The sequence below is a fragment of the Chiloscyllium punctatum genome, chromosome 29, assembly GCF_047496795.1.
Source record: "Chiloscyllium punctatum isolate Juve2018m chromosome 29, sChiPun1.3, whole genome shotgun sequence".
Classification (NCBI taxonomy): domain Eukaryota; kingdom Metazoa; phylum Chordata; class Chondrichthyes; order Orectolobiformes; family Hemiscylliidae; genus Chiloscyllium; species Chiloscyllium punctatum.
The window spans coordinates 66,596,063-66,622,957 of record NC_092767.1 but is presented as its reverse complement, the minus strand read 5'-3'; the positions used below and the strand labels follow the sequence as shown (position 1 = coordinate 66,622,957).

At 40.2% G+C, this 26,895-nt stretch overlaps 1 protein-coding gene across 4 annotated transcripts in view; it reads left to right on the top strand.

Annotated features, from left to right (window-relative positions):
• Window positions 1–26,895, top strand: part of LOC140454487 (sodium/calcium exchanger 3-like) — a 352,119-nt gene that overhangs the window by 308,317 nt on the left and 16,907 nt on the right. For 3 of the 4 annotated variants that reach the window (XM_072549277.1, XM_072549275.1, XM_072549276.1), the window contains 5 exons: window positions 2,988–3,091; window positions 4,766–4,783; window positions 9,328–9,452; window positions 15,470–15,569; window positions 22,989–23,264. In XM_072549277.1, coding sequence (XP_072405378.1) covers window positions 2,988–3,091; window positions 4,766–4,783; window positions 9,328–9,452; window positions 15,470–15,569; window positions 22,989–23,264 — 623 coding nt within the window. The remainder of the gene's footprint in view (window positions 1–2,987; window positions 3,092–4,765; window positions 4,784–9,327; window positions 9,453–15,469; window positions 15,570–22,988; window positions 23,265–26,895) is intronic. The other variant, XM_072549278.1, reaches the window with a different exon arrangement.

Genomic DNA, 26,895 nt, shown 5'->3' with positions numbered 1-26,895 from the left:
TTTAGCTTTGTAAAAGAGCAAGGGAGTTCTCCACAATTAGTGGGCAGCATGGTAGCACAGTGGTTAGCACTGCTGCCTCCCAGTGCCAGAGACCTGGATTCAAATCCTGCCTCAGGCAACTGTCTGTGTGGAGCTTGCACATTCTCCCTGTGTCTGTGTGGGTTTCCTCCCACAGCCCAAAAATGTGCAGGTTAGGTGAATTGGCCATGTTAAATTGCTGGTAGTGTTAGGTGTAGGGGAATGGGTCTGGGTGGGTTGCGGGTCAGTGTGGACTTGTTGGGCCGAAGGGCCTGTTTCCACCCTGTTAGTAATCTAATATTCTGGACAACAGGTAACCATCAAGCAAATTAGTTTGTTATCCTGACTTTGCCAGAGCTTGATACTTACTGCTGTATTTCCTTAAATAAAACACTGACAACGTTCCAAAGGTAACTATTAAGCTGTAAAGGTATAGGACAAATTGAAGTTATGAACGGGGTGTATGAATGAAAAACTTTCTTCCCATCTGTGCTTCAGAAGATAAAAGCCCATTTAGAATGATGGTAAAGTACACATTTATTGTATAAATACTGGCCCTTCTACACTTCATGTCAGCTCTGATGAAGAGTCGTTAGCTTGCTCTCTCTCTGTGTATGCTGCCTGACCTGCTGTGATTTCCAGCATTTTTTGTCTTTAGTACAGATTCCAGCATCTGCATTAATTTGCTCCAAAAATTTATAGACTGTAGTTGTAGGGCTTATTTACACTGACTTTTAGTAATTCAGCATCTTGTGATTATAGCCATAGACCACTAGCAACATTGCAAATACTTTTGATTTTACTAATAACCTTTTATTTGATATTTAATCATTCGTAGGATATTGGCCTTGCTAACTGGCTATAGTTGTTGCCTATCTCTGGTTGCTCTAGAAAAAATAGTGATGAGTCATCTTGAATTGCTGTAGTCCGTGTAGTATGGGTATACCCACAGTTTAGTTTTGGAGGGAGTTATAGAATTTTCAACAGAGACAGTGAGGGAATGGCAATATATTCGAAGTCAGAATGGTGTGTGGCCTGGAAGGGAACTTACAGATCTTAGTGCTCACATGCATCAGCTGCCATTACCCTTCTAGGTGGTACAGCTCATGGATTTGGAAAGTGCTGTCTTAGGAGGCTTGATGAATTGCTGCAGTGAATCTTGTTTATAGCACATTTTGCTGCCAATATATAGTGGAGAGAATGAACATTTTAAGCTGATAAATACAGTCATAATGAAGTGGGCTGCTTTGCCCTTGATGGTTTTGAGTTTTATTAGGGGTGTATTCATTTAAAAAGTAGGTATAATTCCAACACACTCATGACATGTGGCTTATAGTTGGATAACACACTTCTAGGAATCTGGAGGTGAGTTACTTAGCCTCTGACATGCTCTTGTTGGTATTGTATTTATAAGCGTGGTCCAATTCATTTTCTGGTTTCTTAGCGATCTTTAGGATATTGGTAGTGGGATCATTAGTGATGGCAATGCCATTCAATGTCAAAGGAAAATGTTTAGATTCTGTCTTGTTTCATTTGGTCATGAGTACAGAGTTCATAGAGAAAAGAAAAGGATTAATCTCAAGTGTTAGCATTACTCTACAAGATGTTTTTACAGACTTCAGTTTGACAAGAAGAAATTAATCTTAAGTAGTTACAGCAACTCCATATCCATTGAGATTGAGCTGCCATGTCCCAGGATCTCAAGCAGTAACCTTTCACGCTTAATGATTATCATGTGAGAGGTGAAGAGGGAGGACAGAACATGTAATCTTTGTGAAATTGAGGCTGAAAGCCTGGTGAATGTGGGTTAATAGGTTCTCACTTCTTGTTTCATCTGAATGTGAGATCTTAGCTTCAGTGCAGGGACCAATGCTTCTCAATATCGTCGAATGATCTCATAAAGACTAATGGTAGTTTCATTTTAGAACTAATTCTCACACAGATAGGTTAAGCATCAAGACTCTATGGCTGGCTCCCAATTTGTTGTTGATGGACTAATGTGTAATTCATCACAATGTGCTCTCCTCCATTTAATAACACTTTCCTGGGAGTTCATTATAGAAATGAAAATTTTCCTGCTACGGTAGATTAATGTTCATGTGGATGTTATTTTCCTAAAGTTTTCAGGTGTCTCTTTGTTGGGTGGAATTGGAATGAGAAGGTTTTATGTGTATACACAAATCATTTTCAATTAACAATCACCGCCACTCTAATTACATAGTGCTACTATAACAAAAGTCAATGATGCCTACACTGTCTGCAGAATGTGTTCCCTGAGATTAGAAAAGCAGGACATTCCCACAGTGAAGCATTATTAATTTGACTGAAATAAAGAGGACACTAGCGATCACTGTTTGTTTGCAGCAATTGCTCTTGAAATGATAGGATTCAATTCTAGGATCATAGGACGTAAGAACAGGATTAGGCCATTTAGCCCATCAAGCCCTCTCCACCATTCCATGAGATCATGGTTAATCTGGTCTTTACTGTACTGTTTGCTCTCATAACGCCCAATTTCCTTGTCTATCAAAGAACTACTGACATTCAACTAGAAAGGGAAAACAAAAGAAGAGCAAACAGACTTCCCTCCCTATTTGGAAATGATGAAGAATTGGCACTTTAAAAGCAGTTAAAGGTGTCTGCTATTTCAGCATCATTAACTCCCTATGGCTGAACTACAGCAGGTAAGGGCCAAGGTAAACTAAGCTGCACAGTTTAAGATGGAATACCAGTTTGTCAGGTAACTGCTGCAAATATCACATTGTTCTCGTGCAAACCAGCTACCTACAGTCTCTGAGGCTGGTGTCCTACATGTTTCACTTTCTTCTCAACTATTCACTGCATCTCTTCCAGTAGAGTTTGCGAAGAACCAGCCACCACTAAGGCTTCAGACATTGTCAGATTACACCCATTCTTACAGATTGGTTCTTATCCTCAATAGGTTTTTGATTTATTTTCTTTCTCTGCAGGAAGACAATCCAGGTGAAGATTGTGGATGATGAAGAGTACGAAAAGCAGGAAAACTTTTTTGTTGTCCTGGAGAAACCAAGATGGATGAAACGTGGCATTTCAGGTTTGCATAAGGGAGAAACCGTAATCCAATATGTATATATATTAAGGGCTCTGCTGTGAACCACTGAACCTTTGTTGAAAGGAACTCCATTATAAACTTCTCTCTGTTACATACTCCTCCTCTGCGGTTAGGCTGTAAGTTCTAAAGGTGTCTCTGCTACACTAATTGTAATTGAAAATCTCTCAATTTAATGCTCTGTTACACACTTTCATTACAAGGCTCTCAGTTATAACACATTGTTACATGCTCTCAGAATAAGGCCTGGCTGCAATGTCATCTTTTACACCTGCATCTTCATTTTTTGCACTTTCTGTTACATCCCTTCAGCTAAGGCCCTCAACTACTTGTTGCACACATCATCCTCAATGTAAGGCTTTCAGTTACACTGTTGTGTCTGTTTTACAGGATTCAGTGCCATTCATTTGGCATATTGTCTTGTGGTATAAGACAATCACTGTGAAATGACATGCAAATTATTGAAATTCTTAGGATTGTTATGTGGAAGCAAAGTGATTTGAATGTTAATACAATCACAATTCTTCTTCTTGGGACATGGCTGTTACTGGCAAGGGCAACATTGGTTTCTCATCCCTAATTGTCCTTGAACTGAGAAACTTGCTCAGTATTTCTGAGTCAACCACCGTGTTGTTGGTGTGAATCATAGGTAGGCAAGACCTGATAAGGATGGCAGATTTCCTTCCCTAAAGGGCATTAGTGAAGCAGATGGGTGTTTTACAACAGTAAATAATAGTTGTCATGGTAACCATTACAGAGACTAGCTTTATAACTCCATGGCTCACTAACTGAACTTAAATTCTACAAAGTACTGTGATAGGATTAAAACCCAGTATCCAGTAATCTTAGGCCCATGGATTTCTAGCCCAGTACCATAACCATTATGCCACCATCTCTCCCATACTGTTTCACTGTGTTTAGATATCAGTACATGTTTTCCAGTCATTATCTTACCCAGTTTTCCTACATTTAGATTTTTTTAAACTTTATACTAATTGTCAAATTGGATAACATTTCTATTATGGAATCATTGGGACTGCTATATTTGCTGAAGTACTGTTTCAACAGATTGGCACAAGTTACATGGAGGGGGCACAGCTTTTCTGAATGCAATGCCAATGCTGAACAGCTTCTTACAGTGAGTAAAGCCAGGATTTCTGGGGTTCCACACTGAATAACATTTGTAATGCAGCCAATCTTAACCTACAGCATAGTCAAATCATAGAACTTGCCTGAGCTTCTTAGTATTAATGAAAACTTTGTGATGGTTTGATACAACCACAAATCCTGGAAGTCCCTCCTTTGTGGCACTGTGGGTGTCTCTTCATTCCAAGGACTACAGTAATTTAAGAGGGTGGCTCACCATCACCTTCTCCAGGCAATTATGGAAGGCAATAAAAGCTAGCTTAGCCTGCAACAGCCACATCCCATGAATAAATAAAAAGAAATTTAATGTAAACAGTAATTTAGGTGGAGAAAGCACACTTCTCTGGAACCACATTATATTCAGTGTTTAACAATTTGCAGAGGTTTTTCTTGTAGTTGTTATGTGAAAGTTTAGGTGTTTTCATCCTGGATCAGATTGTTTCATTGTGTACAGTAACCAGTGTCTTCAGCTACCATTTCATTGGATTTCACTCTTTTTTTCTCTCTCTGCAGCTCTCTTATTGGCTGATGGTAAGATGTCAGTTTCTACTAACATGGTTCCCTTCATTATGGGGTTAGCGGGCTCATGCTGCTCCTGCCCTCTTCTCCAATCTGTGTTCAGGAATACTCCCAGTGAACAGGAACAACTATCTGCTAGATACAAGCCTTGTTGAGTCAGTATATAATGTTGTAACAACCGTTTTAGAAGAAATCCTGAGTTCAGTTATCAGAATTGACTTCAAATTGATTTACCAGACCCTGATTAATTTATATTATATGTTTGCCCACTGTGATCCCTCAGCAGTGAGTCCACCGGCGGAGCTTTTATCTCAAGACCGTATCTAGTCAACTTTCAAAGGTCGATTTTTCTCAACTTGGCTCCCTCTAGCTGAATATTGAACATATGCGATATGCTGAAACGATGCCGCAATTCTCCAGAATAAGCTACAATATTTTAGTGGTTAGTAACATGGGTACTTCCAGTGCAGGCACAAATTGCTGCCAGCAGCAGCTTTTAGAAGTTTAGTGATGCATTCATGTCTACATGCTTTGGATCCTCCCTTCTGACTGCTGGTGCTACAGGGTGGGCTGGAAGGTCCTTAAGCCATGAAATATAAACAAAATGATCAGTTATCTTCAGGAGCTGAAACATATAAGACTTTGGATTAGAGGAGTATCCTGTCAACAGCTCTCTGCTTTAGCTTCTTGGGAAGGGATAGGCTGCTTTTGAGAACTCCTTGACCGCATGAACACATAATTGAAGTAAAGGGTGCCAGTTAAGAATGCCTTAGTTTTCCCATCTCATCTTTGTGTGAATGATGAGTCAATTCACTTCCTCGGGGCAGCTTTGGCGATCACTAAGTGGAAGAGACATGGCATAATGTTTCGTTGCTTACTTTCCCTGATGTTTTTGAGTAAAGAATTGGAATTCCTCAAGGGGACAAAGATCAGGAAAGTTTGGTGGTAAATATTTTAACTGGCAGAGGCTATTTAGTACTGGTATATAATCTTTTTATTGGTGTATACTGGAGCTCCCCAAATGGGGGTCAGGATCCAAATTGGGGTCATAAACTGAAATTTTGGGGTCTCAAGCACTAAGGCAGCAATGTCCACTGTGGGCTACAACAGCTGTGCTCTTGATCGAATAGACCCCTACTCTCACAGTACTACCCACTCTGCTCTTACAGTTCCCACTGAAGAGTCATGATACTTTTCAATCCTCAAAATAGAGTCACAGTGGGAAAAAGTTTGGGAAGCATTTACCAATACTTATTGATTTCCTGTCATTAACAATGGTTTTATGCTTTAGAATGTATATGTATAATTGAATTGAGTAATAGAGAAATAATTAATAAGCCATTGAGTGAAAAGCAATATCCTCTACTTCTAGGCCTTTCCTTGTTTATCAGCTAAATCAGGGTGTCTCTCTGTTACTAGCTAAGAGGAAGCATTCTTGTTTTAATTATTTAAAATATGTTAAACCCATTACCCAACCACTACACACCAAGTCTGAAATTGAGCACCTGAGTTGACAAGTTATTGTTTTTATAACCTGCAGCTAAGCATGTTAAACAATGACCTGATAGAGATCTTTAAGTTGACAGTTAGGATAAGATAAATAATAGGAGATAATTTCCATTAACCAGTTCAGGCTTGAGTTATCAAATGTAATTCAATATCCCAGCACAAGTTAGCAAAGGTGGTAACCCTAGAATAGACAATTAACTTAATTTCTCTGGAGTCGAGGTATCTGGTAAACCTATACTGCACTTCTTCACGATCAGCAATCTAATGTGTGCTTATGATATTCCCCATGTAGTCCAACAAAAGCATTATGCATCTGAAACAGAACTTATTCCCCACGCGCCCCCCCCGCCCCCCCCCCACATTCTGGTTCTCTAGATATAAAGGTCAGTGATCCATTAGCCTTCTTGATCATTTTCCACAGCTGTGCAAGACATTTTAATTGTTTATGTACCCTGACTCCCAAGTCTCTTTGGACCTCTACCGTTTCTAGCATTTCATCATTTAGAAAATACCCTGTTCTCTCCTTTTTTGGTCTGAAGTGAATGACTCACATTTGCCTACATTGAAATCCATTTGCCACAGTTTTGCCCATTCACACAATCTATATCTATGTAATTTCATGTTTCCATCTACAATGTGAATGATGTCAGTTGTCTTTGTGTTTTGAGTCAGCAAATGTGGAACATTATCCAGAATGAATCACTGTTTGTTTTACGGCGTTTGGAATGACTCTAATTTGTGGTAGAGTATGCCAGCACAAACTAGTCATTGTGGTCTGATATATCAGTAAGTAACTGTGGTGCGATATTCCAACATCAGCCTGCACCAGTAGTGCAGTACCAAAGCACGATTCAAGATCTTATATTTTATCGTTGCGTTTCTGTTCGCCGAGCTGGGAATTTGTGTTGCAGACGTTTCGTCCCCTGTCTAGGTGACATCCTCAGTGCTTGGGAGCCTCCTGTGAAGCGCTTCTGTGAACTTTCCTTCGGCATTTGTAGTGGTTTGAATCTGCCGCTTCCAGTTGTCAGTTCCAGCTGTCCGTTGCAGTGGCCGGTATATTGGGTCCAGATCGATGTGTTTGTTGATAGAATCTGTGGATGAGTGCCATGCCTCCAGGAATTCCCTGGCTGTTCTCTGTTTGGCTTGTCCTATAATCTAATCTAATCTAATCTAATAGTAGTGTTGTCCCAGTCAAACTCATGTTGCTTTGGTTTGGCTGTTGGTTTGTGTGCTGTTATGAGTCCTCATGGTCGCAGTAGTCTGGCTGTCAGTTCGGAAATGCTCTTAGTGTATGGTAGTGTGGCTAGTCCTACTGCGACCACTAGGACTCATAACAGCACACAAACCAACAGCCACTCTTAGACAACAACTCACCAGAACGAAGGACCTGATACCCAGCATGAGCAAAATCAATGTAGTGTACAAAATCCCATGCAAGGACTGCACAAAAAACTACATAGGACAAACAGGAAGACAGCTAATGATCCGCATCCATGAACACCAACTAGCCACGAAACGACACGACCAGCTATCCTTAGTAACCACACACGCAGATGACAAGCAACAGGAATTCGACTGGGACAACACTACTATTATAGGACAAGCCAAACAGAGAACAGCCAGGGAATTCCTAGAGGCATGGCATTCATCCACAAATTCAATGAATAAGCACATCGATCTGGACCCAATATACCGGCCACTGCAACGGACAACTGGAACTGACAACTGGAAGTGGCAGATTCAAACCACTACAAATACCGGAGGAAAGATCACAGAAGCGCTTCACAGGAGGCTCCCAAGCACTGAGGATGTCACCTAGACAGGGGATGAAATGTCTGCACCAGAAATTCCCAGCTCGGCGAACAGAACCACAATAACGAGCACCCGAGCTACAAATCTTCTCACAAACTTTATATTTTATCAGAATAATGTGATATTTTTGGGATTATCTCAAATCAATTCAACAAATGACCATTTGAAATTAAATCAGCAGTACACAGAGACATGTATGAATTGAAGTTGAAGTGAGATAATGTCACTGATGATTAATTTCACTTGGACCTGACGGCTTTAGGGAACTGGATTATAATAATCATTAGTCAAGAGCTTGTTGTTTAAAGGTGACGGCTAATATTGAATTATTTATCCAATTAACCTAGGAGTGATTTTGCTTTGTGCAGAATTTCATCAATTGTCATACAATCGACAGCTAATCCATACAATCTATGCTAAATCCATATAATCTACGCTAAATCCATTCCTTGAGGCATACTTTAAAAAAATCATCTAAATCAGTTTACCTCATGTAACTAAATGTAACTAAAATGTTATATTTTAAAAAGTTCTGGGGTTTACATACGAAACTAACATGGTCATTCTAAAAGATGAAAGACATAACAAGCAATCCAGGTAATATATCATTTCAGTGGCATCACACTGTAATCTTATGCTATTAATTCTGTGTCGTATGATCCCAACTCCACAAGCACCTGATGAAGGAACAGCACTCCAAAAGCTAGTGCTTCTGAATAAACCTGTTGGACTATAACCTGGTGTTGTGTGATTTTTAACTTTGTCCACCCTAGTCCAACACTGGCATCTCCAAATCATGACTACTGTGCCACAAGATCTCTTAAATTTCTTTTGGCTGGATACTTCAAACTGTATCTCAAAAAACATTTATACAAATGCAAAATGCCTCTTAGTAGTTAGTCCTCAAGATCAAAATGTTTAGATAACCATTTATCTCGTTTGATCTGGGAGATTGGGCTTTGGTAAGAACATGTGTCTGGTTATTAGTAAGTGTTTTTAGTCCATTTATTGAGATGAGCGCACAGTAAAAGGGACCTATGATACCAAGTATAGATTCAACAGCACATTTCCTTTACATTTTCTTTATTGTGATTTTTTTTTTCAATGAGTGATGACACAGAATAAGGCCTATGCAGTTCCTTCCAAGCTGCTGCACAGCCATAGAAATGCGCAAATTAGTGGGAAAGTTGAGAACATCCCGTGAAATTTCTAACTCTGCATTTCCTGATATACAGATGAATCCAATGGGAAACTGACGGCAGAGGAAGAGGAAGCTCGGCGTATTGCAGAGATGGGGAAACCCATCCTGGGTGAACATTCCAAGTTGGAGGTCATCATTGAAGAATCATATGAATTTAAGGTATTCTTGTGGAGAACATTGTAGACAAATTATAATTTTGCTTCTTCATCGCACGTGGACATCTTAACCATTTTATCATCTGTGGTAGTCCACCACACTCAATCATTTTAGCATCAAGTGGCACTCAGAAATTCTTTTCTCGTGATGTTTCAGTGTCTACTTCAGAGCATTACCCAAACATTGTCTACTAGCTTCAATGGAAATGTTGCTTCCAATAAACAGACATATCATGTTGGTATGAACATTTAATTTAGAAGGAATAAAATTCATTAGGTGTCTTTCCAGTTCTGGTAAGCTACCAATCTGTGTTTTTACTATGTCCTTCATTTCTTTCTCTTCAAAACTACATGTTTTGTAACTTAATTCCTTTCAAATTGTTTGCTGCAGTGGCCTTGCTTGGCACAAGTTCATTTGATGGGTGAAAAATAAGTCCACATGATTGTCCATCTTGCCCTTGGCTTTCTATTTTAACTTACAGCTCCTTGTGGAATAAATAACTGTAAGACTATTGCATGTTTAATATTTTTAATGGCTCTAATAGTTTATTACATGAAGGAATGATACTCCACATTTTAAAATATTCATTTTCAGAGTTAGACAAATTGATTGATTGTTATTAACAATAATCACATTGTTAAACGTGCACTCACATTATTAATAAGGCTTTAATTTCTGTGGCCAGTTTAATTGGCAATTAATGTGCAAATGCAGAGCTTCACTCAGCAAAGGGTTTTGCAAAAGACATCATTTTTGCAAAGCTAGCCATTCCTAATGTGCAAATCATCCAACAGCTTGCAATCCTCTTTTTTGTCACGGGTTTCTGGCTGATTTGCACATTAATAACTGGGAACATTATTCACATACTGTTATTTTTTCAGCAAATTCTGACCCAATGTGGTTCCTTTTCTACAGGCTAAATGACAGTAATGAGAAACAAGCCTAAAATGCCAGCACCTGGTATTTGAACATAATCACAATCTTTAATAATGCTTGCTGTCCCAAAGCAAAATTTATATATCTGATGCAATTAACTCTTTGAGCACCAAATGATTTTTCTAACAATTTCACAGAAAAATACCTTTGGGAGTAAAAGCATCTTAAATTGCAAACCAGTTGATATTCACCTCACGGTAAATGATTAAATCATGGGAATGCCTTGTATTGAATATCTGAAAACAGAATATATTTTATCTTAGTGAACAGTCAGCAGCCAGTTACAACATACCAATGATCCTTTAATCATTCTCAACATGCAACTCCGATATATATTGGAAACTTTGCTAATAAATATTGTACCAACTATTATGGATAGTGGCTCACCATTTAGTCAGAACATTACAATTATTGAGGTATTTATGCTTCAGGATGGGATGCGTTACCCTCTGTGTACTACAGTTCAGGTCCACCATGAAGATCAGTCAGCAAATATGCACGTTTAATAGTGCACAGAATTAGTCTGAATTATACCAGTGCATGTTCCCGTGACCAAACCTATAGGTGCATAACAGCAGTGCAGAAAACCTGGGTACTGAAGGGATGGCAGTGTACCTCCCCATCCATAATCCTCAGCTTGCTTTCGCAGAGGTTCTTGGCATGGTGGAGCTGCTAGCACCTGCCACCAACATATGGGAGGAAGAACTCAAAAAGGAATCAGCAAAATTAACTTCTTTATTTTGTGGACTTTGATTCCTCAAAATTAATATACAAGTTGACGATCCTTTATCCGAAAAGCTCAGAAATCCAAAGTTTTCTCCTGAACTTTTTTTCTCAATAACCATGTTGTTTGGCGTGCAAGCAGTTAACCCCACACCCACTCGACCCACGTCACTCAGGCATGATGTAGCGATGTGGCCCAGCACTGGCAGGTGTCAATTCTGCCTCAGCGCTCGTAGTAATCACAGGTGCGTCTGCTAATTGGTAGGTTTTTTATTTTTACTATGAAAATGTCATTTAATCCTTTATCCAAAATATTCTGTAATCCGAAAGACTCCTGGTCCCGAGGGTTTCGGATAAAGGGTTGTCTACCTGTACCACCATGTTTGATCTTAGAAATGTAAAAAGAAATCTGGTTAGGAACATCAGAGTGCAGACCTCCATGAAGACGACTTTGAGAACCACACTCAGAAATGGAAGTTTTGATGAAGGGGAGATAAAAAGAGAATGGTATACAGAAACCAAACAACTGTTCTGCAGAGGGAAATTGAGGGAAGTATGAAAGTGCTGAAGTGACAGAACTAATGAAACACAAAGATCATTCTCACGAAATCTGTTATCCCGCTGGTCCACTGGTACAAGAAAATATCAACTATTCAACTACAGAAGCCATTGCAGCTGCTGGATCTGACTTCAACATGAACCTCTGATTCAGCAACAAGGGACACAAGCAACAAACCTCAATGGTATATCACAAAGTCACTGGAACCTTCTTTTTATAAATAAACTTTATCTCATCTGCAATTGTTTTAACTTACAACTTCTTGTTAATAGTTTTATTTCTTTATCACCAATGAACCCAAGTAGTGACTAGTAATAAACTAATCTTTAATCTGTTTAAACAAAATCTTGCCTTCTGACCTGCTTTAACTTGAATAATTATAAATTAAAAGCTGCATACAGCTATATTAATCTATAGTTCACTAACCATGGAGTAGGCACACCTGGTCATCAGGGCATTACAATTAATTACAAGATTGGGAAAGAAAGAGGCTGGGCAGAAATGGGGCCAGGTGAAGAGAAGAGGGTCAACAAGGATAGCAAATTGGTGAGGAAGGAACAAAAAGGGAGTGATTTGATGTATGATGGGACAAGTTGATATTGGAAAAGTCCAACATGAACAGTGAATCACTCTAGAGATTTTGCAAATGAACTGTGTAAACCTTTGTTGATGTTGAAGGGGTTACACACAAAGTGGGCGGGGATTTAAATGAGTGGAACAGAGTTGCAGCTTAGATTTTCTGGCCAAGTGAGAAAGCATCCCATTAATTCTGAGTCTAATAAATGGAGAATCATGATTAGATTACTTACAGTGTAGAAACAGGCCCTTCGGCCCAACAAGTCCACACCGACCCACGGAAGCGCAACCCACCCATTCCCCTACATTTACCCCTTTACCTAACACCACGGGCAATTTAGCATGGCCAATTCACCTGACCTGCACGTCTTTGGACTGTGGGAGGAAACCGGAGCACCCGGAGGAAACCCACGCAGACACAGGGAGAACATGCAAACTCCACACAGTCAGTCACCCGAGTCGGGAATTGAACCCGGGTCCCTGGCGCTGTAAGGCAGCAGTGCTAACCACTGTGCCACCGTGCCACCCTTTTTTTTTCTGTCATTTTGTCTGCTGCCTTCAATTCCCACATAACCAATAAATCAGCAGTTCTCACAGTTTCACATTCCAATGAGATCTTATGAAGTCATGAAGCCAAAGTTAAATTGTAGCTGACTGCCATCTCCTGAGGTCTCAGGTATGCATGAGGCACTGCAGCCAAGGGAAGACAGTAGATCCATATGTAACTGTATTGGTGCAGGCCAATCATCTCAAGGACTGCAAGCTCTGCCATCCTGGATGGAAGCTTCTGCTACACAAGGGGAAGGATTGCAGGGAAGGTGCAGTGTGCAAATGTTGACCTTCAAAGCTTAAATTCTCACACTTCCATTATCTTGCAAACTCCTGGTGATTCAAGAACCTTGATATGATATAAGAACATAGAAAATAGGAGCAGAAATAGGTTTTGCATTATTTCAAGCTTGCCAGCTGTCCAAAAGATCATGGCTTATTTCCCATGGGTCTCAATATTTCTTTTATGCCAGCTCTGCATAGCCCTCAACTTCCTGATATTTCAAAAGTCTATCCATCTATTCTTCAAATACTTTCAGTGATCTAGCATCCAAAATTTTCTGCGTAGAGAATTCCCGACATTTACTACCCTCTGAAGAAATTCCTTTGAAGCATGGTCAGTAATTTTGCAGATGGTAATATTGATGGTATAGTAGACAGTGAAGAAGGTTAAAGTCAAAAAGTGTGGCGCTGGAAAAGCTTATGCCTGAAACGTCAACGTTCCTGCTCCTCGGATGCTGCTGATTTGCTGTGCTTTTCCAGCACCACACTTTTTGACTTTGATTTCCAGCATCTGCAGTCCTCACTTTCTCCTAGTGAAGAAGGTTATCTAAGAGTACAAGGGGACCATTGAATATCTGAGCAATGAAGGCAAGCATTTAAAATGGCTCTTTACCACCTTGTCTACCTGTGATGCAACTTTCAAGGAACTATGTACCTGAACCCCTAGGTCATTCTGTTCAACAACACTCCCCAAGGCCCTACCATTAACTGTACAAGTCCCATTCAAGTTCATTTTAACACCCTGCATTTATCTAAATTAAACTCCATCTGTCAGTCCTCGGCCCACTGGCTCAAATGATCAAAATGCCCTTGTTCTCTTAGAAACCCTTTTTTAGATTTTTAGATTAGTTCCCTATAGTGTGGAAACAGGCCATTTGACCCAACAAGTCTACATCGACCCTCTGAAGAGTAACCCATCCAGACCCATTCCCCTATCCTATAACCCTACATTTACCTCTGACTAATGGACTTAACACTATGGGCAATTTAGCATGGCCAATTCACCTGATCGGCCCATCTTTGGACTGTGGGAGAAAACTGGAGCACCCGAAGGATAACCCTGCAGACACTGGGAGAATGTGCAAACTCCAGTCAATAGGAGAAAGTGAGAACTGCAGATGCTGGAGATCGGAGTCAAAAAGTGTGGTGCTGGAAAAGCACAGCAAGTCAGGCAGCATCTGCGGAGCAGGAGAGTTGACATTTTGGGCATAACGTCAGCATCTGCAGTCCTCACTTTCTCCATTGAGTATAGGAGTTGGGACATCATGTTGCGGTTGTACAAGACATTGGTGAGGCTACTTTTGGAGTACTGTGTCCAGTTCTGGTCTTCCTGCTATAGGAAGGATAATATTAGATTGGAGAGGATTCAGAAAAGATTTACAAGGATATTGCTGGAACTGGAGGGTTTGAGTTATATGGAGAGGCTGGATATGCTGGGACTTATTTCATTGAAGTGTAGGAGGTTGAGGGGTGACCTTATAGAGGTTTATAAATCATGATGGGCATAGATAATATAGTCAATAGCAAAGGTCTCTTCCCTAGGGTAGGGGAGTTCAAAACAAGAGACCATAATTTTAAGGTAAAAGGAGAAAGATTTAAAAGACACCCGAGGGGCAACTTTTACATACAGAGGGTGGCATGACTGTCAGACGAAGTGGTAGATGCAGGTGCGATTACAACATTTAAAGATATTTGGACAGGTACATGGATAGGGAAGGTTTCGAGTGCTATGGGTCAAACGGGCATTTAGGACTAATTTAGTTTGGAAGATCTGGTTGGCATGGATGAGTTGGACCGAAAAGTCTGTTTCCACGCTGGATGACTCTGTTTCTATTAATGAGTGCTCCTTATCCTAGTTCAGCACGGTGGCTCAGTGGTTAGCACTGCTGCCTCACAGCACCAGGGACCGAGGTTCAATTCCAGCCTCGGGCAACTGTCTGTGTGGAGTTTACACTTTCTCCCCATATCTGCATGGGTTTTCTTCCACAATCCAAAGATGTGCAGATCAGGTCAATTGGTCAATGCTAAATTGCCCATAGTAGTGGGTACATTAGTCAGAGGGAATTGGGTCTGGATGGGTTACTCTTTGGAGGGTCAGAGTGGACTTGTTGGGCCAAATGGCTTGTTTCCTTACTGTAGGGAATCTAATCCATGGTTCAAGATTCCCCCTTGTGTAGAAGCATCTTCAACATCTAACATGTCTGGGAATTTTTATACAGTCAGTTGATTTGCAGCAGTTTTTTTGTAGCTTCTTATGTCCAGCTTCATCCAGATTGTTTCTTTTTTTAACAAAAGTCGATGAAATTCATGATATTTTGGTTGAGTAAAGCATTCACTCTTGTGTTACTGTGAAATCATCTGAATGTTTTGATAAATCTATTTCTCTAATTGGTAGAGCACTGTGGATAAGCTGATCAAAAAGACAAACCTGGCACTGGTGATTGGTACGCACTCATGGCGGGAGCAGTTTATGGAGGCCATTACAGTCAGTGCTGGTGAGATGATATTTTAATTTCCATCTTTCTTAGTGTTACAGCAGAGCTGTGCATTGTTAATTAACCATTAGCTTAATATGCTGATATCATTCTAGTCACATGGAAACACTTGACAGCATACATGTAAATGTGCGATGTTTACCATCACTGTAATCCAACAATTTAAAGCACTCACAACAATTAAGCATTATTACACTCTGCTTTCCGTGACATCATTGTATCTACAAAAATGCATAATACACTTGCATACAATGTGCAAATATGGATATTGCGAAGCTTTTATGTACTTTTTGCCTTTATGACACAGTTTAAAATCTGCATCTTTGATTTGCAATAATTACTGAAGTCCACGGACTCTCTCCAATACATCGACGACACATCTTTGCATCCCTGTTGCATCGAAAGACCATGTTCCATCCTCCCTGCTTCTCCTCAATCACATCTGTTCTGATAATACAAACTTCCACATGGGGACTTTCAATAGGCCTTTTCCTTCACCAAACAAGCTTCACTCCCTTCCCTACTCAAATTCTAATTGATAGGGCCCTCAACTGTGTCCACTCCATTTCCTACACTTCTGCTGTCACCACACAAACTCAACCCCAGAACCATGGCAGTGTTTTCCTATGTCTTCATCTTCTATTTCATCAGCTTCCATGTTCAATAAATCATCCTCTGCCAATTCCAAATTGAAGCCACCACCAAACATAACCCCCCACCGCCTCCAGCATTCTAAAGGATCCATTCTTTCTTCAACATCCTGATCTATTCTTCAATTACTCCTCATACACTCTCCCCTTCTTTCTACTTAATTACTTTACACACTTTGTTTCTCTACTTTCACTTATAGCTAGGACCTGGCATTCTGTATAACTGGATAGAGATCGGGGACAGGAAGCAGCTTGGTTGTTGTCTGGCTGGGTCAAAAAATAGTAGAAGGTGAAATAGGAAGCTGAGGAGAAACAAAGCATGTAGCGATGGGTAAGAGGAGTCAGGTACAGATGGAAACATGATCCCACCAGACACATTGGATGGAGTATAGGCTTTAGGATTGGAAGTCAAGAGCTGATGGAACTTAGGCAGGAAGTTCAATTTGTGGTGTGCAACCACCAGTGTGGAATTATGGGTTCCAAGTTCCAAACCAGCAATGGTTGTTGTGTGGATGCTAAGAGCTGTAAGTTCTCTTGACTTTTTGCTGTTACCATGCGTGATCTAGTGGGCAGGTAGAGACATGGTTGCTGCAAAAATACCTGTGAAAGGGCAGGTTTCCATGTTTAAAAACCCTGCAGTTTAAATGATTCCTACTATGCTGAACATTGTTCATATCATGGTGAGGACCTAAATAGCCTTCTGCAGGTCCATAACGCTCCAGCAGCCAAGGATAAAGACCACTCTCCTACCTCCACAAACAGCAGCTAAAGCTACGCTTCAAGGAGAATTCTGAGGCATTAAAATGGTATCATACAGGGAAATACCTTGGGAAGAGCTGCACTAAGATGGCAGGACCACACAGTATATCTAAGACCCTAAATCCCTAATTACCCAGCTGAGTCGTGCTCCAAATAAGAGTCATTGCCTATGCTTTCTTCTCCCTGGGCCCTGTAACTCTGAGGATGAGGCTAAAAGTAGAGTGAGAGAGTGGGAAAGAGGCAAGATGGCATAATAATGTGGATATTAATGTCTGCAAGTAGGCCTGTCACCACTCACAAACAAGAACCTTGTCTCCCCACTCAGCACTTGGTTGGAAAAATGGGACATGTTGCTCTTGATATCAAGACAGGAATTTCCTTACTGCTGATCTCACATGATTCTCCTAACCTTCTTGCCATTGTCAATGTCGTACAGTGTCTGGAGAGATTTCACCTTGTGACATTTTTCCAAGTACTGGAGTTCTTCTTCCTTAATGAAATCAAAATAAGAATTTGAAAGTTCAGTGTGATGAGCTGAACTTCATGCTTATGTCTGTATCTGGAATAAGCTTATCTGTGACATTAGGAACATTGTGAAACATGACTTTTGTTCAGCAGTCATGTTCTGTGGTTTAATTAATGAGACGTGGAATTGCAGTTTCTTGCTATTTTCAAAATCTCTACTTCTAACAAGTCAATAAAATGTGGAGCTGGAAAGGCATAATATTTCAGGTAGCAGTGGAGGAGCAGGAAAGTTGACATTTTGGGTCAGGGCTCTTCATCAATCCTGATAAAGAGTCCTGACCTGAAACGTCAACTCTCCTGCTCCTCCTCCGATGCTGCCTGACCTGCTGTGCTTTTCCAGCTCCACATTTTCGCGACTCTGACTTCCAGCATCTACAGTTCTTACTATCTACTCCAACAAACCTGATTCATATAATATTGCCTAAGGCTTAGAGTGATTATTTAACTGTTATCTGAACCTGAAGAAAATAGAAGATATGAAAACATTTATATTACTCTCAGTGATCAACTTGCAGTAGCAACCCTAGGAAATGCTGATTATCTCGGTAAAAGATCACAATTCAGTTGTCATGAAATGAGGGATCACAAACACTTCAGAAACATAGAAAATAGAAGCAGAACTAGGCTTTGAGCCTGTTCCACCATTAATTAAGATCATTGTTGAATAACCAACACCTTTCCCACTGCCTTTCAATACTTTTTGATTTCTATAGTGCAAAGAACTATCTAACTCCATGTATTGACTTCAACTGCTTGCTGTGACAGAGATTCCATTAGGCTCACCACTCGCTGGAAGAAGAAATTTTTCCTCATTTCAGTCCTAAATGGCTACCCCATATCATTAAACTGTGACCCCTAGTTCTAAACTCCCCAGTCATTGGGAACACCCTTCATATATACCCAGTCTTTTTATAGATTTCTATTAGCTTCCATATTAATACTTCTAAACTCCTGTGAATATAGTCTTAGCCAATCCAGTTTATCGTCATACATGTACTGCCATTCCAGCAATTAGCCTGATTCCCCCATAGCCAGATCATTTTTCCTCAGATATAAAGTCCAAAACTTGCATGCAATAAAGTGTGTGGATGATAGTAAAATAGGTGGGAAAACAGGCGGTGAAATAGGAAGAGGCTGAATAGGCTGGGGCATTTTCTTCCTGGAGTGTTGGAGACTGTGGGGTGACCTTATAGAGGTTTATAAAATCATGAGGAGCATGGATAGGGTGGATAGTCAAGGTGTTTTTCCAAGGGTAGGGAGTCCTAAACTAGAGGCATAGGTTTAAAGTGAGAGGGACAAGATTAAAAAAAAACCTGAGGAATAACGTTTTCATGCAGAGGCTGGTGCATGTACAGAATGAGCTGCCAGAGGAAGTGGTAGAGGCTGGTACAATTAAAACACTTAAAAGGCATCTGGATAGTTATATGAATAAGAAAGATTTAGAGGGATATGGGCCAAATGCTGTAAGTGGGACAGATGAAATTGGGATGTTTGGTTGGCTTAGCTGTACGATTATGATGAAGAAATACAGAGTTTACAGATGGAAGGCTCGAGAATGGGTCATAATTTGGCAGAGGGAGTTTAATGTGGATAAATTTGAAGTTGTCCATTTTTGCCAGAAGAATAAAAGGACAAATTATTATTTAAATGGGAAGCAGATTCAAGGTGTATCAGTGCAGAGGGATCTGGGCATCTTTGTGCAGGAAACGTAGGAATTAGGTATACAGGTACAGCATGTATTAAGAAAAGCAAATGGAATTACAAAATTCTGACGTGGCCACACTTGGAGCATTGCATACAGTTTTGGTCACTGCCTTATACGAAAGATGTGGAAGCTTTGGAAAGGGTGCAGAGGAGATTTACCAGGATGTTGACTGGTATGGGGGAGAAGGTCTTATGAGGTAAGGCTGAGGGACTTGAGTCTGTTTTCATTATAAAGGAGAAGATTGAGAGGTGATTTAATTGAGAGGAACACCCTGCCTACAACAGTAGTAGATGGGCCAACTTTTAAGGGCATTTAAATGATCATTGGATAAACGTATGGATGAAAATAGAACAATGTAGGTTAGATGGGCTTCAGATTGGTTCCACAGGTCAGCGCAACATTGAGGGCTGAAGGGCCTGTACTGTGCTGTTATGTTCTATGTTCGATGAATCCTGACATTTATTGCAACAGCACTGGATTATAAAAGTGAAGAAGTGTTGTTCCAATTATTTACTGGAATATTGTGTCCAGTTTTGGTCTCCTTGCTTGAGGAAGGATCTGTTTTGCTTGCAAACTTGGCAATATTACATCTAAATTATTTATATTGTGAATAGCTGGGATTTAAGTGCTGATCTCTGTTGTACCCCATTAGTCACTTTTTGCAACTCTGAAAAAGACCTGCTAACTTCTATTGTTTGTTTCCGGTTTATCAGCCAATTCCATGTCAGCACACTACTCCCAATCCCATGGACTTTATGTTTACATGCCTATTTCTTATGAGGGACCTTATCAAAAGCCAGATGAAAGCCCAAGTAGAATACATCTACTGGCTATCCCTTAGCAGCTCTACTAATTGCACCTTTGAAAGATTTCAGTAGATTTGTCAAGCATGATTTCCCTTTTGCAAATCCATGCTGACCCTGTCCAATCCTGCCACTGTTGTCCAAGTGCTCTGCTGTTAAATTTTTAATAATGCATTTCCCACTACAATATCAGGCTACTGTGTTATAGTTCTCTGCTTTCTTTTTTCCTCCTTTTTAAAATAGTGGGGTTATATTAGCAACCCTCCAATTTATAGGAATTGTTCCAGATTCTATAGAATCTTGAAAGATGACCACCGAATACATATAGTATTTTAAGGGCCACTTCCTTCAGTACACTGGGGTGTAAATTATTGGGCCGTAGGGATTCAATTCCATTGATTTCCCAATAACACTTCTCAATTGTTACCAATTTCCTTTAGTTCCTCCCATTCACTAAACATTGTATTCTCTAAAAAATTTTTAATAGATTTTTTAACAAAGAAAAAGGAAATGTTTTTAACATTTTTTACAAACTTACAAAATAACACAAACAAAATAAACACTAATATACCATTAAAATTAAATAAATAACCAAAACACAACAAATACAAAAAAAGAAAAAAAAACTCAACTAAGAACTAGTCTAACTGACAAATAACCAAAGCATATAATAGAATATCTTACATTACTCTTAAAAAATAGTTAACATAGTAATTAAATAATGAAGTACATGCTCAGAATGAATTAACATAATAAAACCCATATGCATATGGGATTCCTCCTCCTCCACCCCCCCTCCCCCGCCCACACCACAGACCAGCCAGAACCACTATCACAACTAGGTAAAAACCCTTGACAATATGGCCAAGATATCTGTATCTATATAGTTCAGGAAGGGCTGCCATATTTTACAGAATAATTCAGTTTTTTTCGTGCACCATATTTGTAAGGAAGTCAAGGGGAATACATTGCATTATTAACCTGTGCCAATTTGAAAGTCCTGGAGGGCCCTCAGCTACCCAATTTACTAAGATATTTTTCCTTGCACAAAAGGAGAGAATGGAGAATAATTTCCTCCCGTGCATATCCAGGGAGGGCAGGTTCAAGAAGTCCAGGAGAAGAGATACTGGATCTACTCCAATTTCTGCTCCCAAGATTTCTGTCAGTGCATTTGCTACTCTGGTCCAGTATTTATGGATCTTATGACATGTCAGTGTGTGAGAGTGCCCACTTCTATTTTACATTTAGGACACATTGGAAATGTTCCTGCCCTAAATTTTGCCAGTTGTTCCGGTGCTATATGAGTCCCATAGAGTATGTTTAGTTGAATAGCTTGGGTTCTATTACAAATGGTGATCTTTCTGGCATTTTCCCAGATGTTGTCCCACATTTCTGAAGGGATTTCTAACATTTTTAGAATGTTACTTGTGTTTTCCTTTGAGAAGGCAGGAGGGAAATGTCTATTTAATTGGTCTGCCATCTCTCTGTTCGCCAATATAAGTTCTCCTGTTTCTGGTTGTAAGGGATCTACATCTGTCTTCACAAATCTTGTTCTTTTCACATATCTACACAAGCTATTACAATCAGTTTGTATGTTTCCTTACTCTCTACTGTGTTTCCCTCCTCTTAATCAATCCTTTTGTTCTACTTTGATGAAATCTAAACTGCTCCCGGGCGGCACGGTGGCTAGCACTGCTGCCTCACAGTGCCAGAGGCCAGGGTTCAATTCCTGCCTCAGGCAACTGTCTGTGTGGAGTTTGCATATTCTCCCTGTGTCTGCGTGGGTTTCCTCCAGGCACTCCGGTTTCCTCCCACAGTCCGAAAATGTGCAGGTTACGTGAATTGGCTATGCTAAATTGCGTATAGTGTTAGGTGAAGGGGTAAATGTAAGGGAATGGGTCTGGGTGGGTTGCTCTTCGGATGGTTGGTGTGGACTTGTTGGGCCGAAGGGCCTGTTTTCACACTGTAAGTAATCTAATCTTCAGGTCTGCCGTACGTTTTGCCCAGTTTGTATGTCCCTTCCTTCGAACTAATACTATTCCTAATTTCCATTGTTACCAATGGTCAGACCAACTTTCCCATTCTATTTTTGTGGTTGCCAGGAATGAACAATAGTTGCAGTTCCTACATGTTCTTTTTAAATGTTTTCCACTGTCCATTGTCATCCCTTTAAGTAATATTTCTCAATTTATCATAGCCAGCTCCAATTTCTTGTTAGTTTCCCTTTATTTAGATTCTGGACCCTTATCTGAGAATCAACCATGTCATTCTCCATTTTAGTGAAGAATACTGTCATATTATGGTTACATAAAGCCTGAAGCCTCAGGACGTAACAAAGCTGTTTAAAACTAGTATGGTTGAGTTGTAATTGCAGTTATAATCTATGAATTTCGAGCTCGAGAAAACTGTTTGGTAGCTGTAGGCTTGCAATCACAGAGAAATGAAATCAGGAACATGCAGGGGCAGAATTGGAGGTATGCAGAGATTTCAAAGAATTTAAGGTTGGATGAGGTTAGAGCGAAAAGAAAGGATTTGTGATGGGATCTGAAGACTAACAGTTGGATGAAGTGAAAGCCACAGCCAGAAAAGAATTGGATGAGATAGAAACCTAAAGTTAAAGCTTCAACAATGTAAGGCCTTACAAGTGGAAGAGGCAAAATCCAGGTATAAAGGTGGGTGGTGGGAAAGCTGGAATTAGGGATGGCAATATTCTTGAACATCATCTTCTTGGGGCTAAGGAGTGACTATAATCCAGCAATTGAGGATGGCACGGTGACTGGTGAGATTGGCAGAGCCAGTTTTGATTATGCGTGACAACTAATTATGTCTTCTTACATATTCTTTCACTATTTTTCCTCATCAAGGTTACTGCACTAAGAATACAAGAATGCAAAGCTTTGATGTTTTGAGAAATAGAAACAATGTTAAATCATCTAAGACCATCTAAGACTCTGATGTGAGTTTATTTATTTTTCAGGTGATGGTGAAGATGAAGATGATACACGGGATGAGAAGCTACCTTCTTGTTTTGATTATGTTATGCATTTCTTGACGGTTTTCTGGAAAGTTCTCTTTGCCTTTGTTCCTCCCACTGAGTATTGGAATGGTTGGGCCTGTTTCATCGTCTGTATGGCTGTGATTGGTTTACTTACAGCTTTCATCAATGATCTGGCTTCACATTTTGGCTGCACAGTGGGATTGAAAGATTCCGTGACTGCTGTGGTCTTTGTGGCACTTGGCACCTCTGTACCAGGTAATTAACAGAATGGCAACAGGAATAAACATAGCCAATAATGTGTGATGTCTGGCACAATTACTTATGAGGTAGAAATTCACCTTGTAAACTGGACACCGTTATACATAAAGCCATGGAGATGTACAGTGCAGAAAAGGGCCCTTGGTCCACCTTGTTCAAGGCAACCAGATATCCTATATTAATCTAGTCCCGTTTTCCAGCATTTGAGTCAAATCTCTCTATATCCTTCCAATTTATGTACCATCCAAATGCCTTTTAAATGTTGTTTACCAGCCTCCACCATCTCTCCAGGGAGCTTATCCCATACACACACTATCCTCTGCATGAAAAAGTTCCCCGATGTCCCTTTTAAATTCTTTCGCATCTTAGTCTTGGATTCCCCAACCCGAGCAAAAAGACCTTGGCTATTTACGCTATCCATGCCCCTCAGCCTCTCTCTCTCTGAAGCTCAAACCCTCTAACCCTGGTAATATTTTTGTAAATCTTTTCTAAATCCTTTCAGGTTTCACAACATCTTTCCTATAGCAGGAAGACCAGAATTGAACAAAGTATTCTGAAAGTAGCCTAACCAATGTCCTGTACAGTTGCAACATGACTTCCCAACTCCTTTATTCAAAGCACTGACCGCTAATTGTGAGCATACCAAACAACTTCCTCAATGCCCTATCTACCTGTGACTTCACTTTCAAGGAACTATGAACCTACACTCCAAGGTCTCTTTGTTCAGCAACACTCCCCAGGACCTTACAATTGATTGTGTGAGCACTATCCTGATATTCCTTACCAAAATACAACACCTCATACTTATTTAAATCCCAAATGCCACTCCTTGGCCCACTGGCCCATCTGATCAAGGTCCTGTTGTACTTTATGGCAACCTTCTTCGCTTAAAAATGTGTTGCTGGAAAAGCGCAGCAGGTCAGGCAGCATCAAAGGAGAAGGAGAATCGACATTTCGGGCATAAGCCCTTCCTGAAGAAGGGCTTATGCCCGGAACGTCAATTCTCCTTCTCCTTTGATGCTGCCTGACCTACTGAGCTTTTCCAGTAACACATTTTTAAGCTCTGATCCCCAGCATCTGCAGTCCTCACTTTCTACTAGTTGATTTTAACTTTCTTCGCTATCTACTACACCATCAATTTTGGTGCCATCTGCAAACATACTAACCATGCCTGCTATATTCACATCCAAATCATTTATGTAAATGACAAAAAGCAGTGGACCCAGCACCAATTCTTGTGGCATACTGCTGATAACAGGCCTTCAATCCAAAAAACAACCCTCCACCACCACCCTCTGTCTCCTACCTTCAAGCTAATTTTGTATCCACACGGCTAGCTGTCACTGTATTCCACGTGATCTAACCTCACTAACCAGTCTACCATGTGGAACAATGTCAAACAATACACAATACTTGATACTCAATTAACTGTGAGTATTACATGAAACTAGTGTGTTATTAAGCATCTTATTCAAGCTGAATTGCACCCCAAAGTGTTTATTTTTCTTCCATTTTATTTCAAGAGATATGAGGATCACTGGGGAGGTGAGCAGTGGCTGCCCGTCCCCAAATACCATTGATATGGCTTAAGTGAGACGATTTCAGAGGGCAGTTAAGAATCAACTGCATTTCTCTGGAGTCACATGTAGGTCAGGTTCAGTAAGGATGGTAGATTTCCTTCCCTAAAGGACATTAATGATCTAAGTCAGTTTTTTTTTGACAATTGATTACAGTAGTTATGGCTACCATTACTGAGAATCAGGAAATCTGCTATCCTTATTTGAGCTGGCCTGAATGTGACACCAGAATCACAGTGATATGGTTGATTCTTAACTGCTGCTGGGTATTTAGGGTTGGGCAATAAATGCTGGCCTAACCAGTAATATTCTACATCCTGTAACTGAATAAAAATAAACCTTTTCTTTTGCAAGTCACCATAAATTGCTGTTCTCTGATAGTTGATTCTTCTGTCACTGGAACAGTTTCTCCCCATAAACTCTGTCTGGAGCCCTCATGATTTTGAACACCTCAATCAAATCTTCTCCATTCTCAGATTATCTAATCTATCCAAATTGCTTAAGTTTCTTATTCCTGAACCCCTTCCCATTACTCTTACCTGCACCCTCTGTAATGCCTTCATATCTTTCCTAATGTATGGATTCCAGGACACAATACTTCAGTCGAGGCCGGACCTTTTTACGTTCAGGTTTATCACAACTTCTTGCCTTTGTATATTATGCTCCTACCTATAAGACATAGGATTCTGTATTCTTCCTTAGTCATTTCCTCAACCTGGTCTGCTGATGACTTGCACAGGTATCTCTGCTCCTACATCTACGTTAAAATTGTATATTTCCTTTGGTATTGTCTCTGCTTGTTCTTTGTAGCAAAATGGATTACTTCACACTTCTCTGCGTTAAATTCCACCTGTCACTTGTCTGCATATGCTACCAGCCTGTTTATATCCTCTTTTAGTTTCTAATTGTCCTTCCCACAGTTTACAATATCTCTCAAGTTTTGTATCATCTGCAAATATAGATATTTTACCTAAGTCGGTGTCATCATGTCAAGAGCACACTCAGTAGAGTGCATTCCTCTACTATCCTGTGTGAACTCAACATAAAATTACAATTAGGCAGAGGTGGATACTGCAGATGCTGGAGATTGGAGTCAAGATTAGAGTGATGCTGGAAAAACATAGCAGGTCAGGCAGCATCCAAGGAGCAGGGATATCGACTGTTTTGGGCAAAAGCCCTTCATCAGGAATGAGGCTGGGAGCCTTGGGGGTGCAGAGATAAATGGGAGGTGGGTGGGGCTGGGGAGAAGATAGCTGAGAGTGCAATAGGTGGATGGAGATGGGGGTAAAGGTGACTACACAACACTTTGAGGAATTTACTCACATTTTGATACCTGTGACAAATTGTACTATAGCAGCTGGGATGATCATAACATTGTGAAGTAAACAACAAGATTTAAGAGTCAATTTGCCCTCATTTCTGTCATTAACAAATTCTTAAAAATAATTTCAGTCTATCCAGCTTTATCAAAATTGGGAGGTGCTGGTGTTGGACTGGCATTGACAAAGTTAAAAATCACACAACAGGTAATAGACCAACAGATGTATTTGGAAGCACTCGCTTTCGAGGTGTGCCTCTTCATCAGGTGGTTGTGACCACGTCCAGAAGACACAGAATTTATAGCAAAAGGGTTATACTTCCACAGAGTTGTAATGATATATTAAACAAACTTAGATTAAGACTTGCATCCTTTAGGATGGGATATGCTGGTTTAGAGCCACCGTCTGATGCAGAGGCAGCGCCTCAAAAGCTTGTGCTACCAAATAAACCTGTTGGACTATAACCTGATGTTGTGCAATTTTTCACCTTTATCCAAAATGAATCAGTTTTATTCTTAGATTATAATCTGCCTATTAATCCATCCATTAGTTTTTGAGAAATATTGCTTAAAAACAGACTAAAAACCAAGAATGAAAGTGTTACCTCCATTGCTTTTTAGTGGCAAAGATAAAAGAAGTCCTATTGCCAAACCCTGCAGAAATGCAGTACGTACATTCCTCAAGCCTTAAATAAAACTTTCATCACCACCGTGTTCCTTGTCACAGCCAATA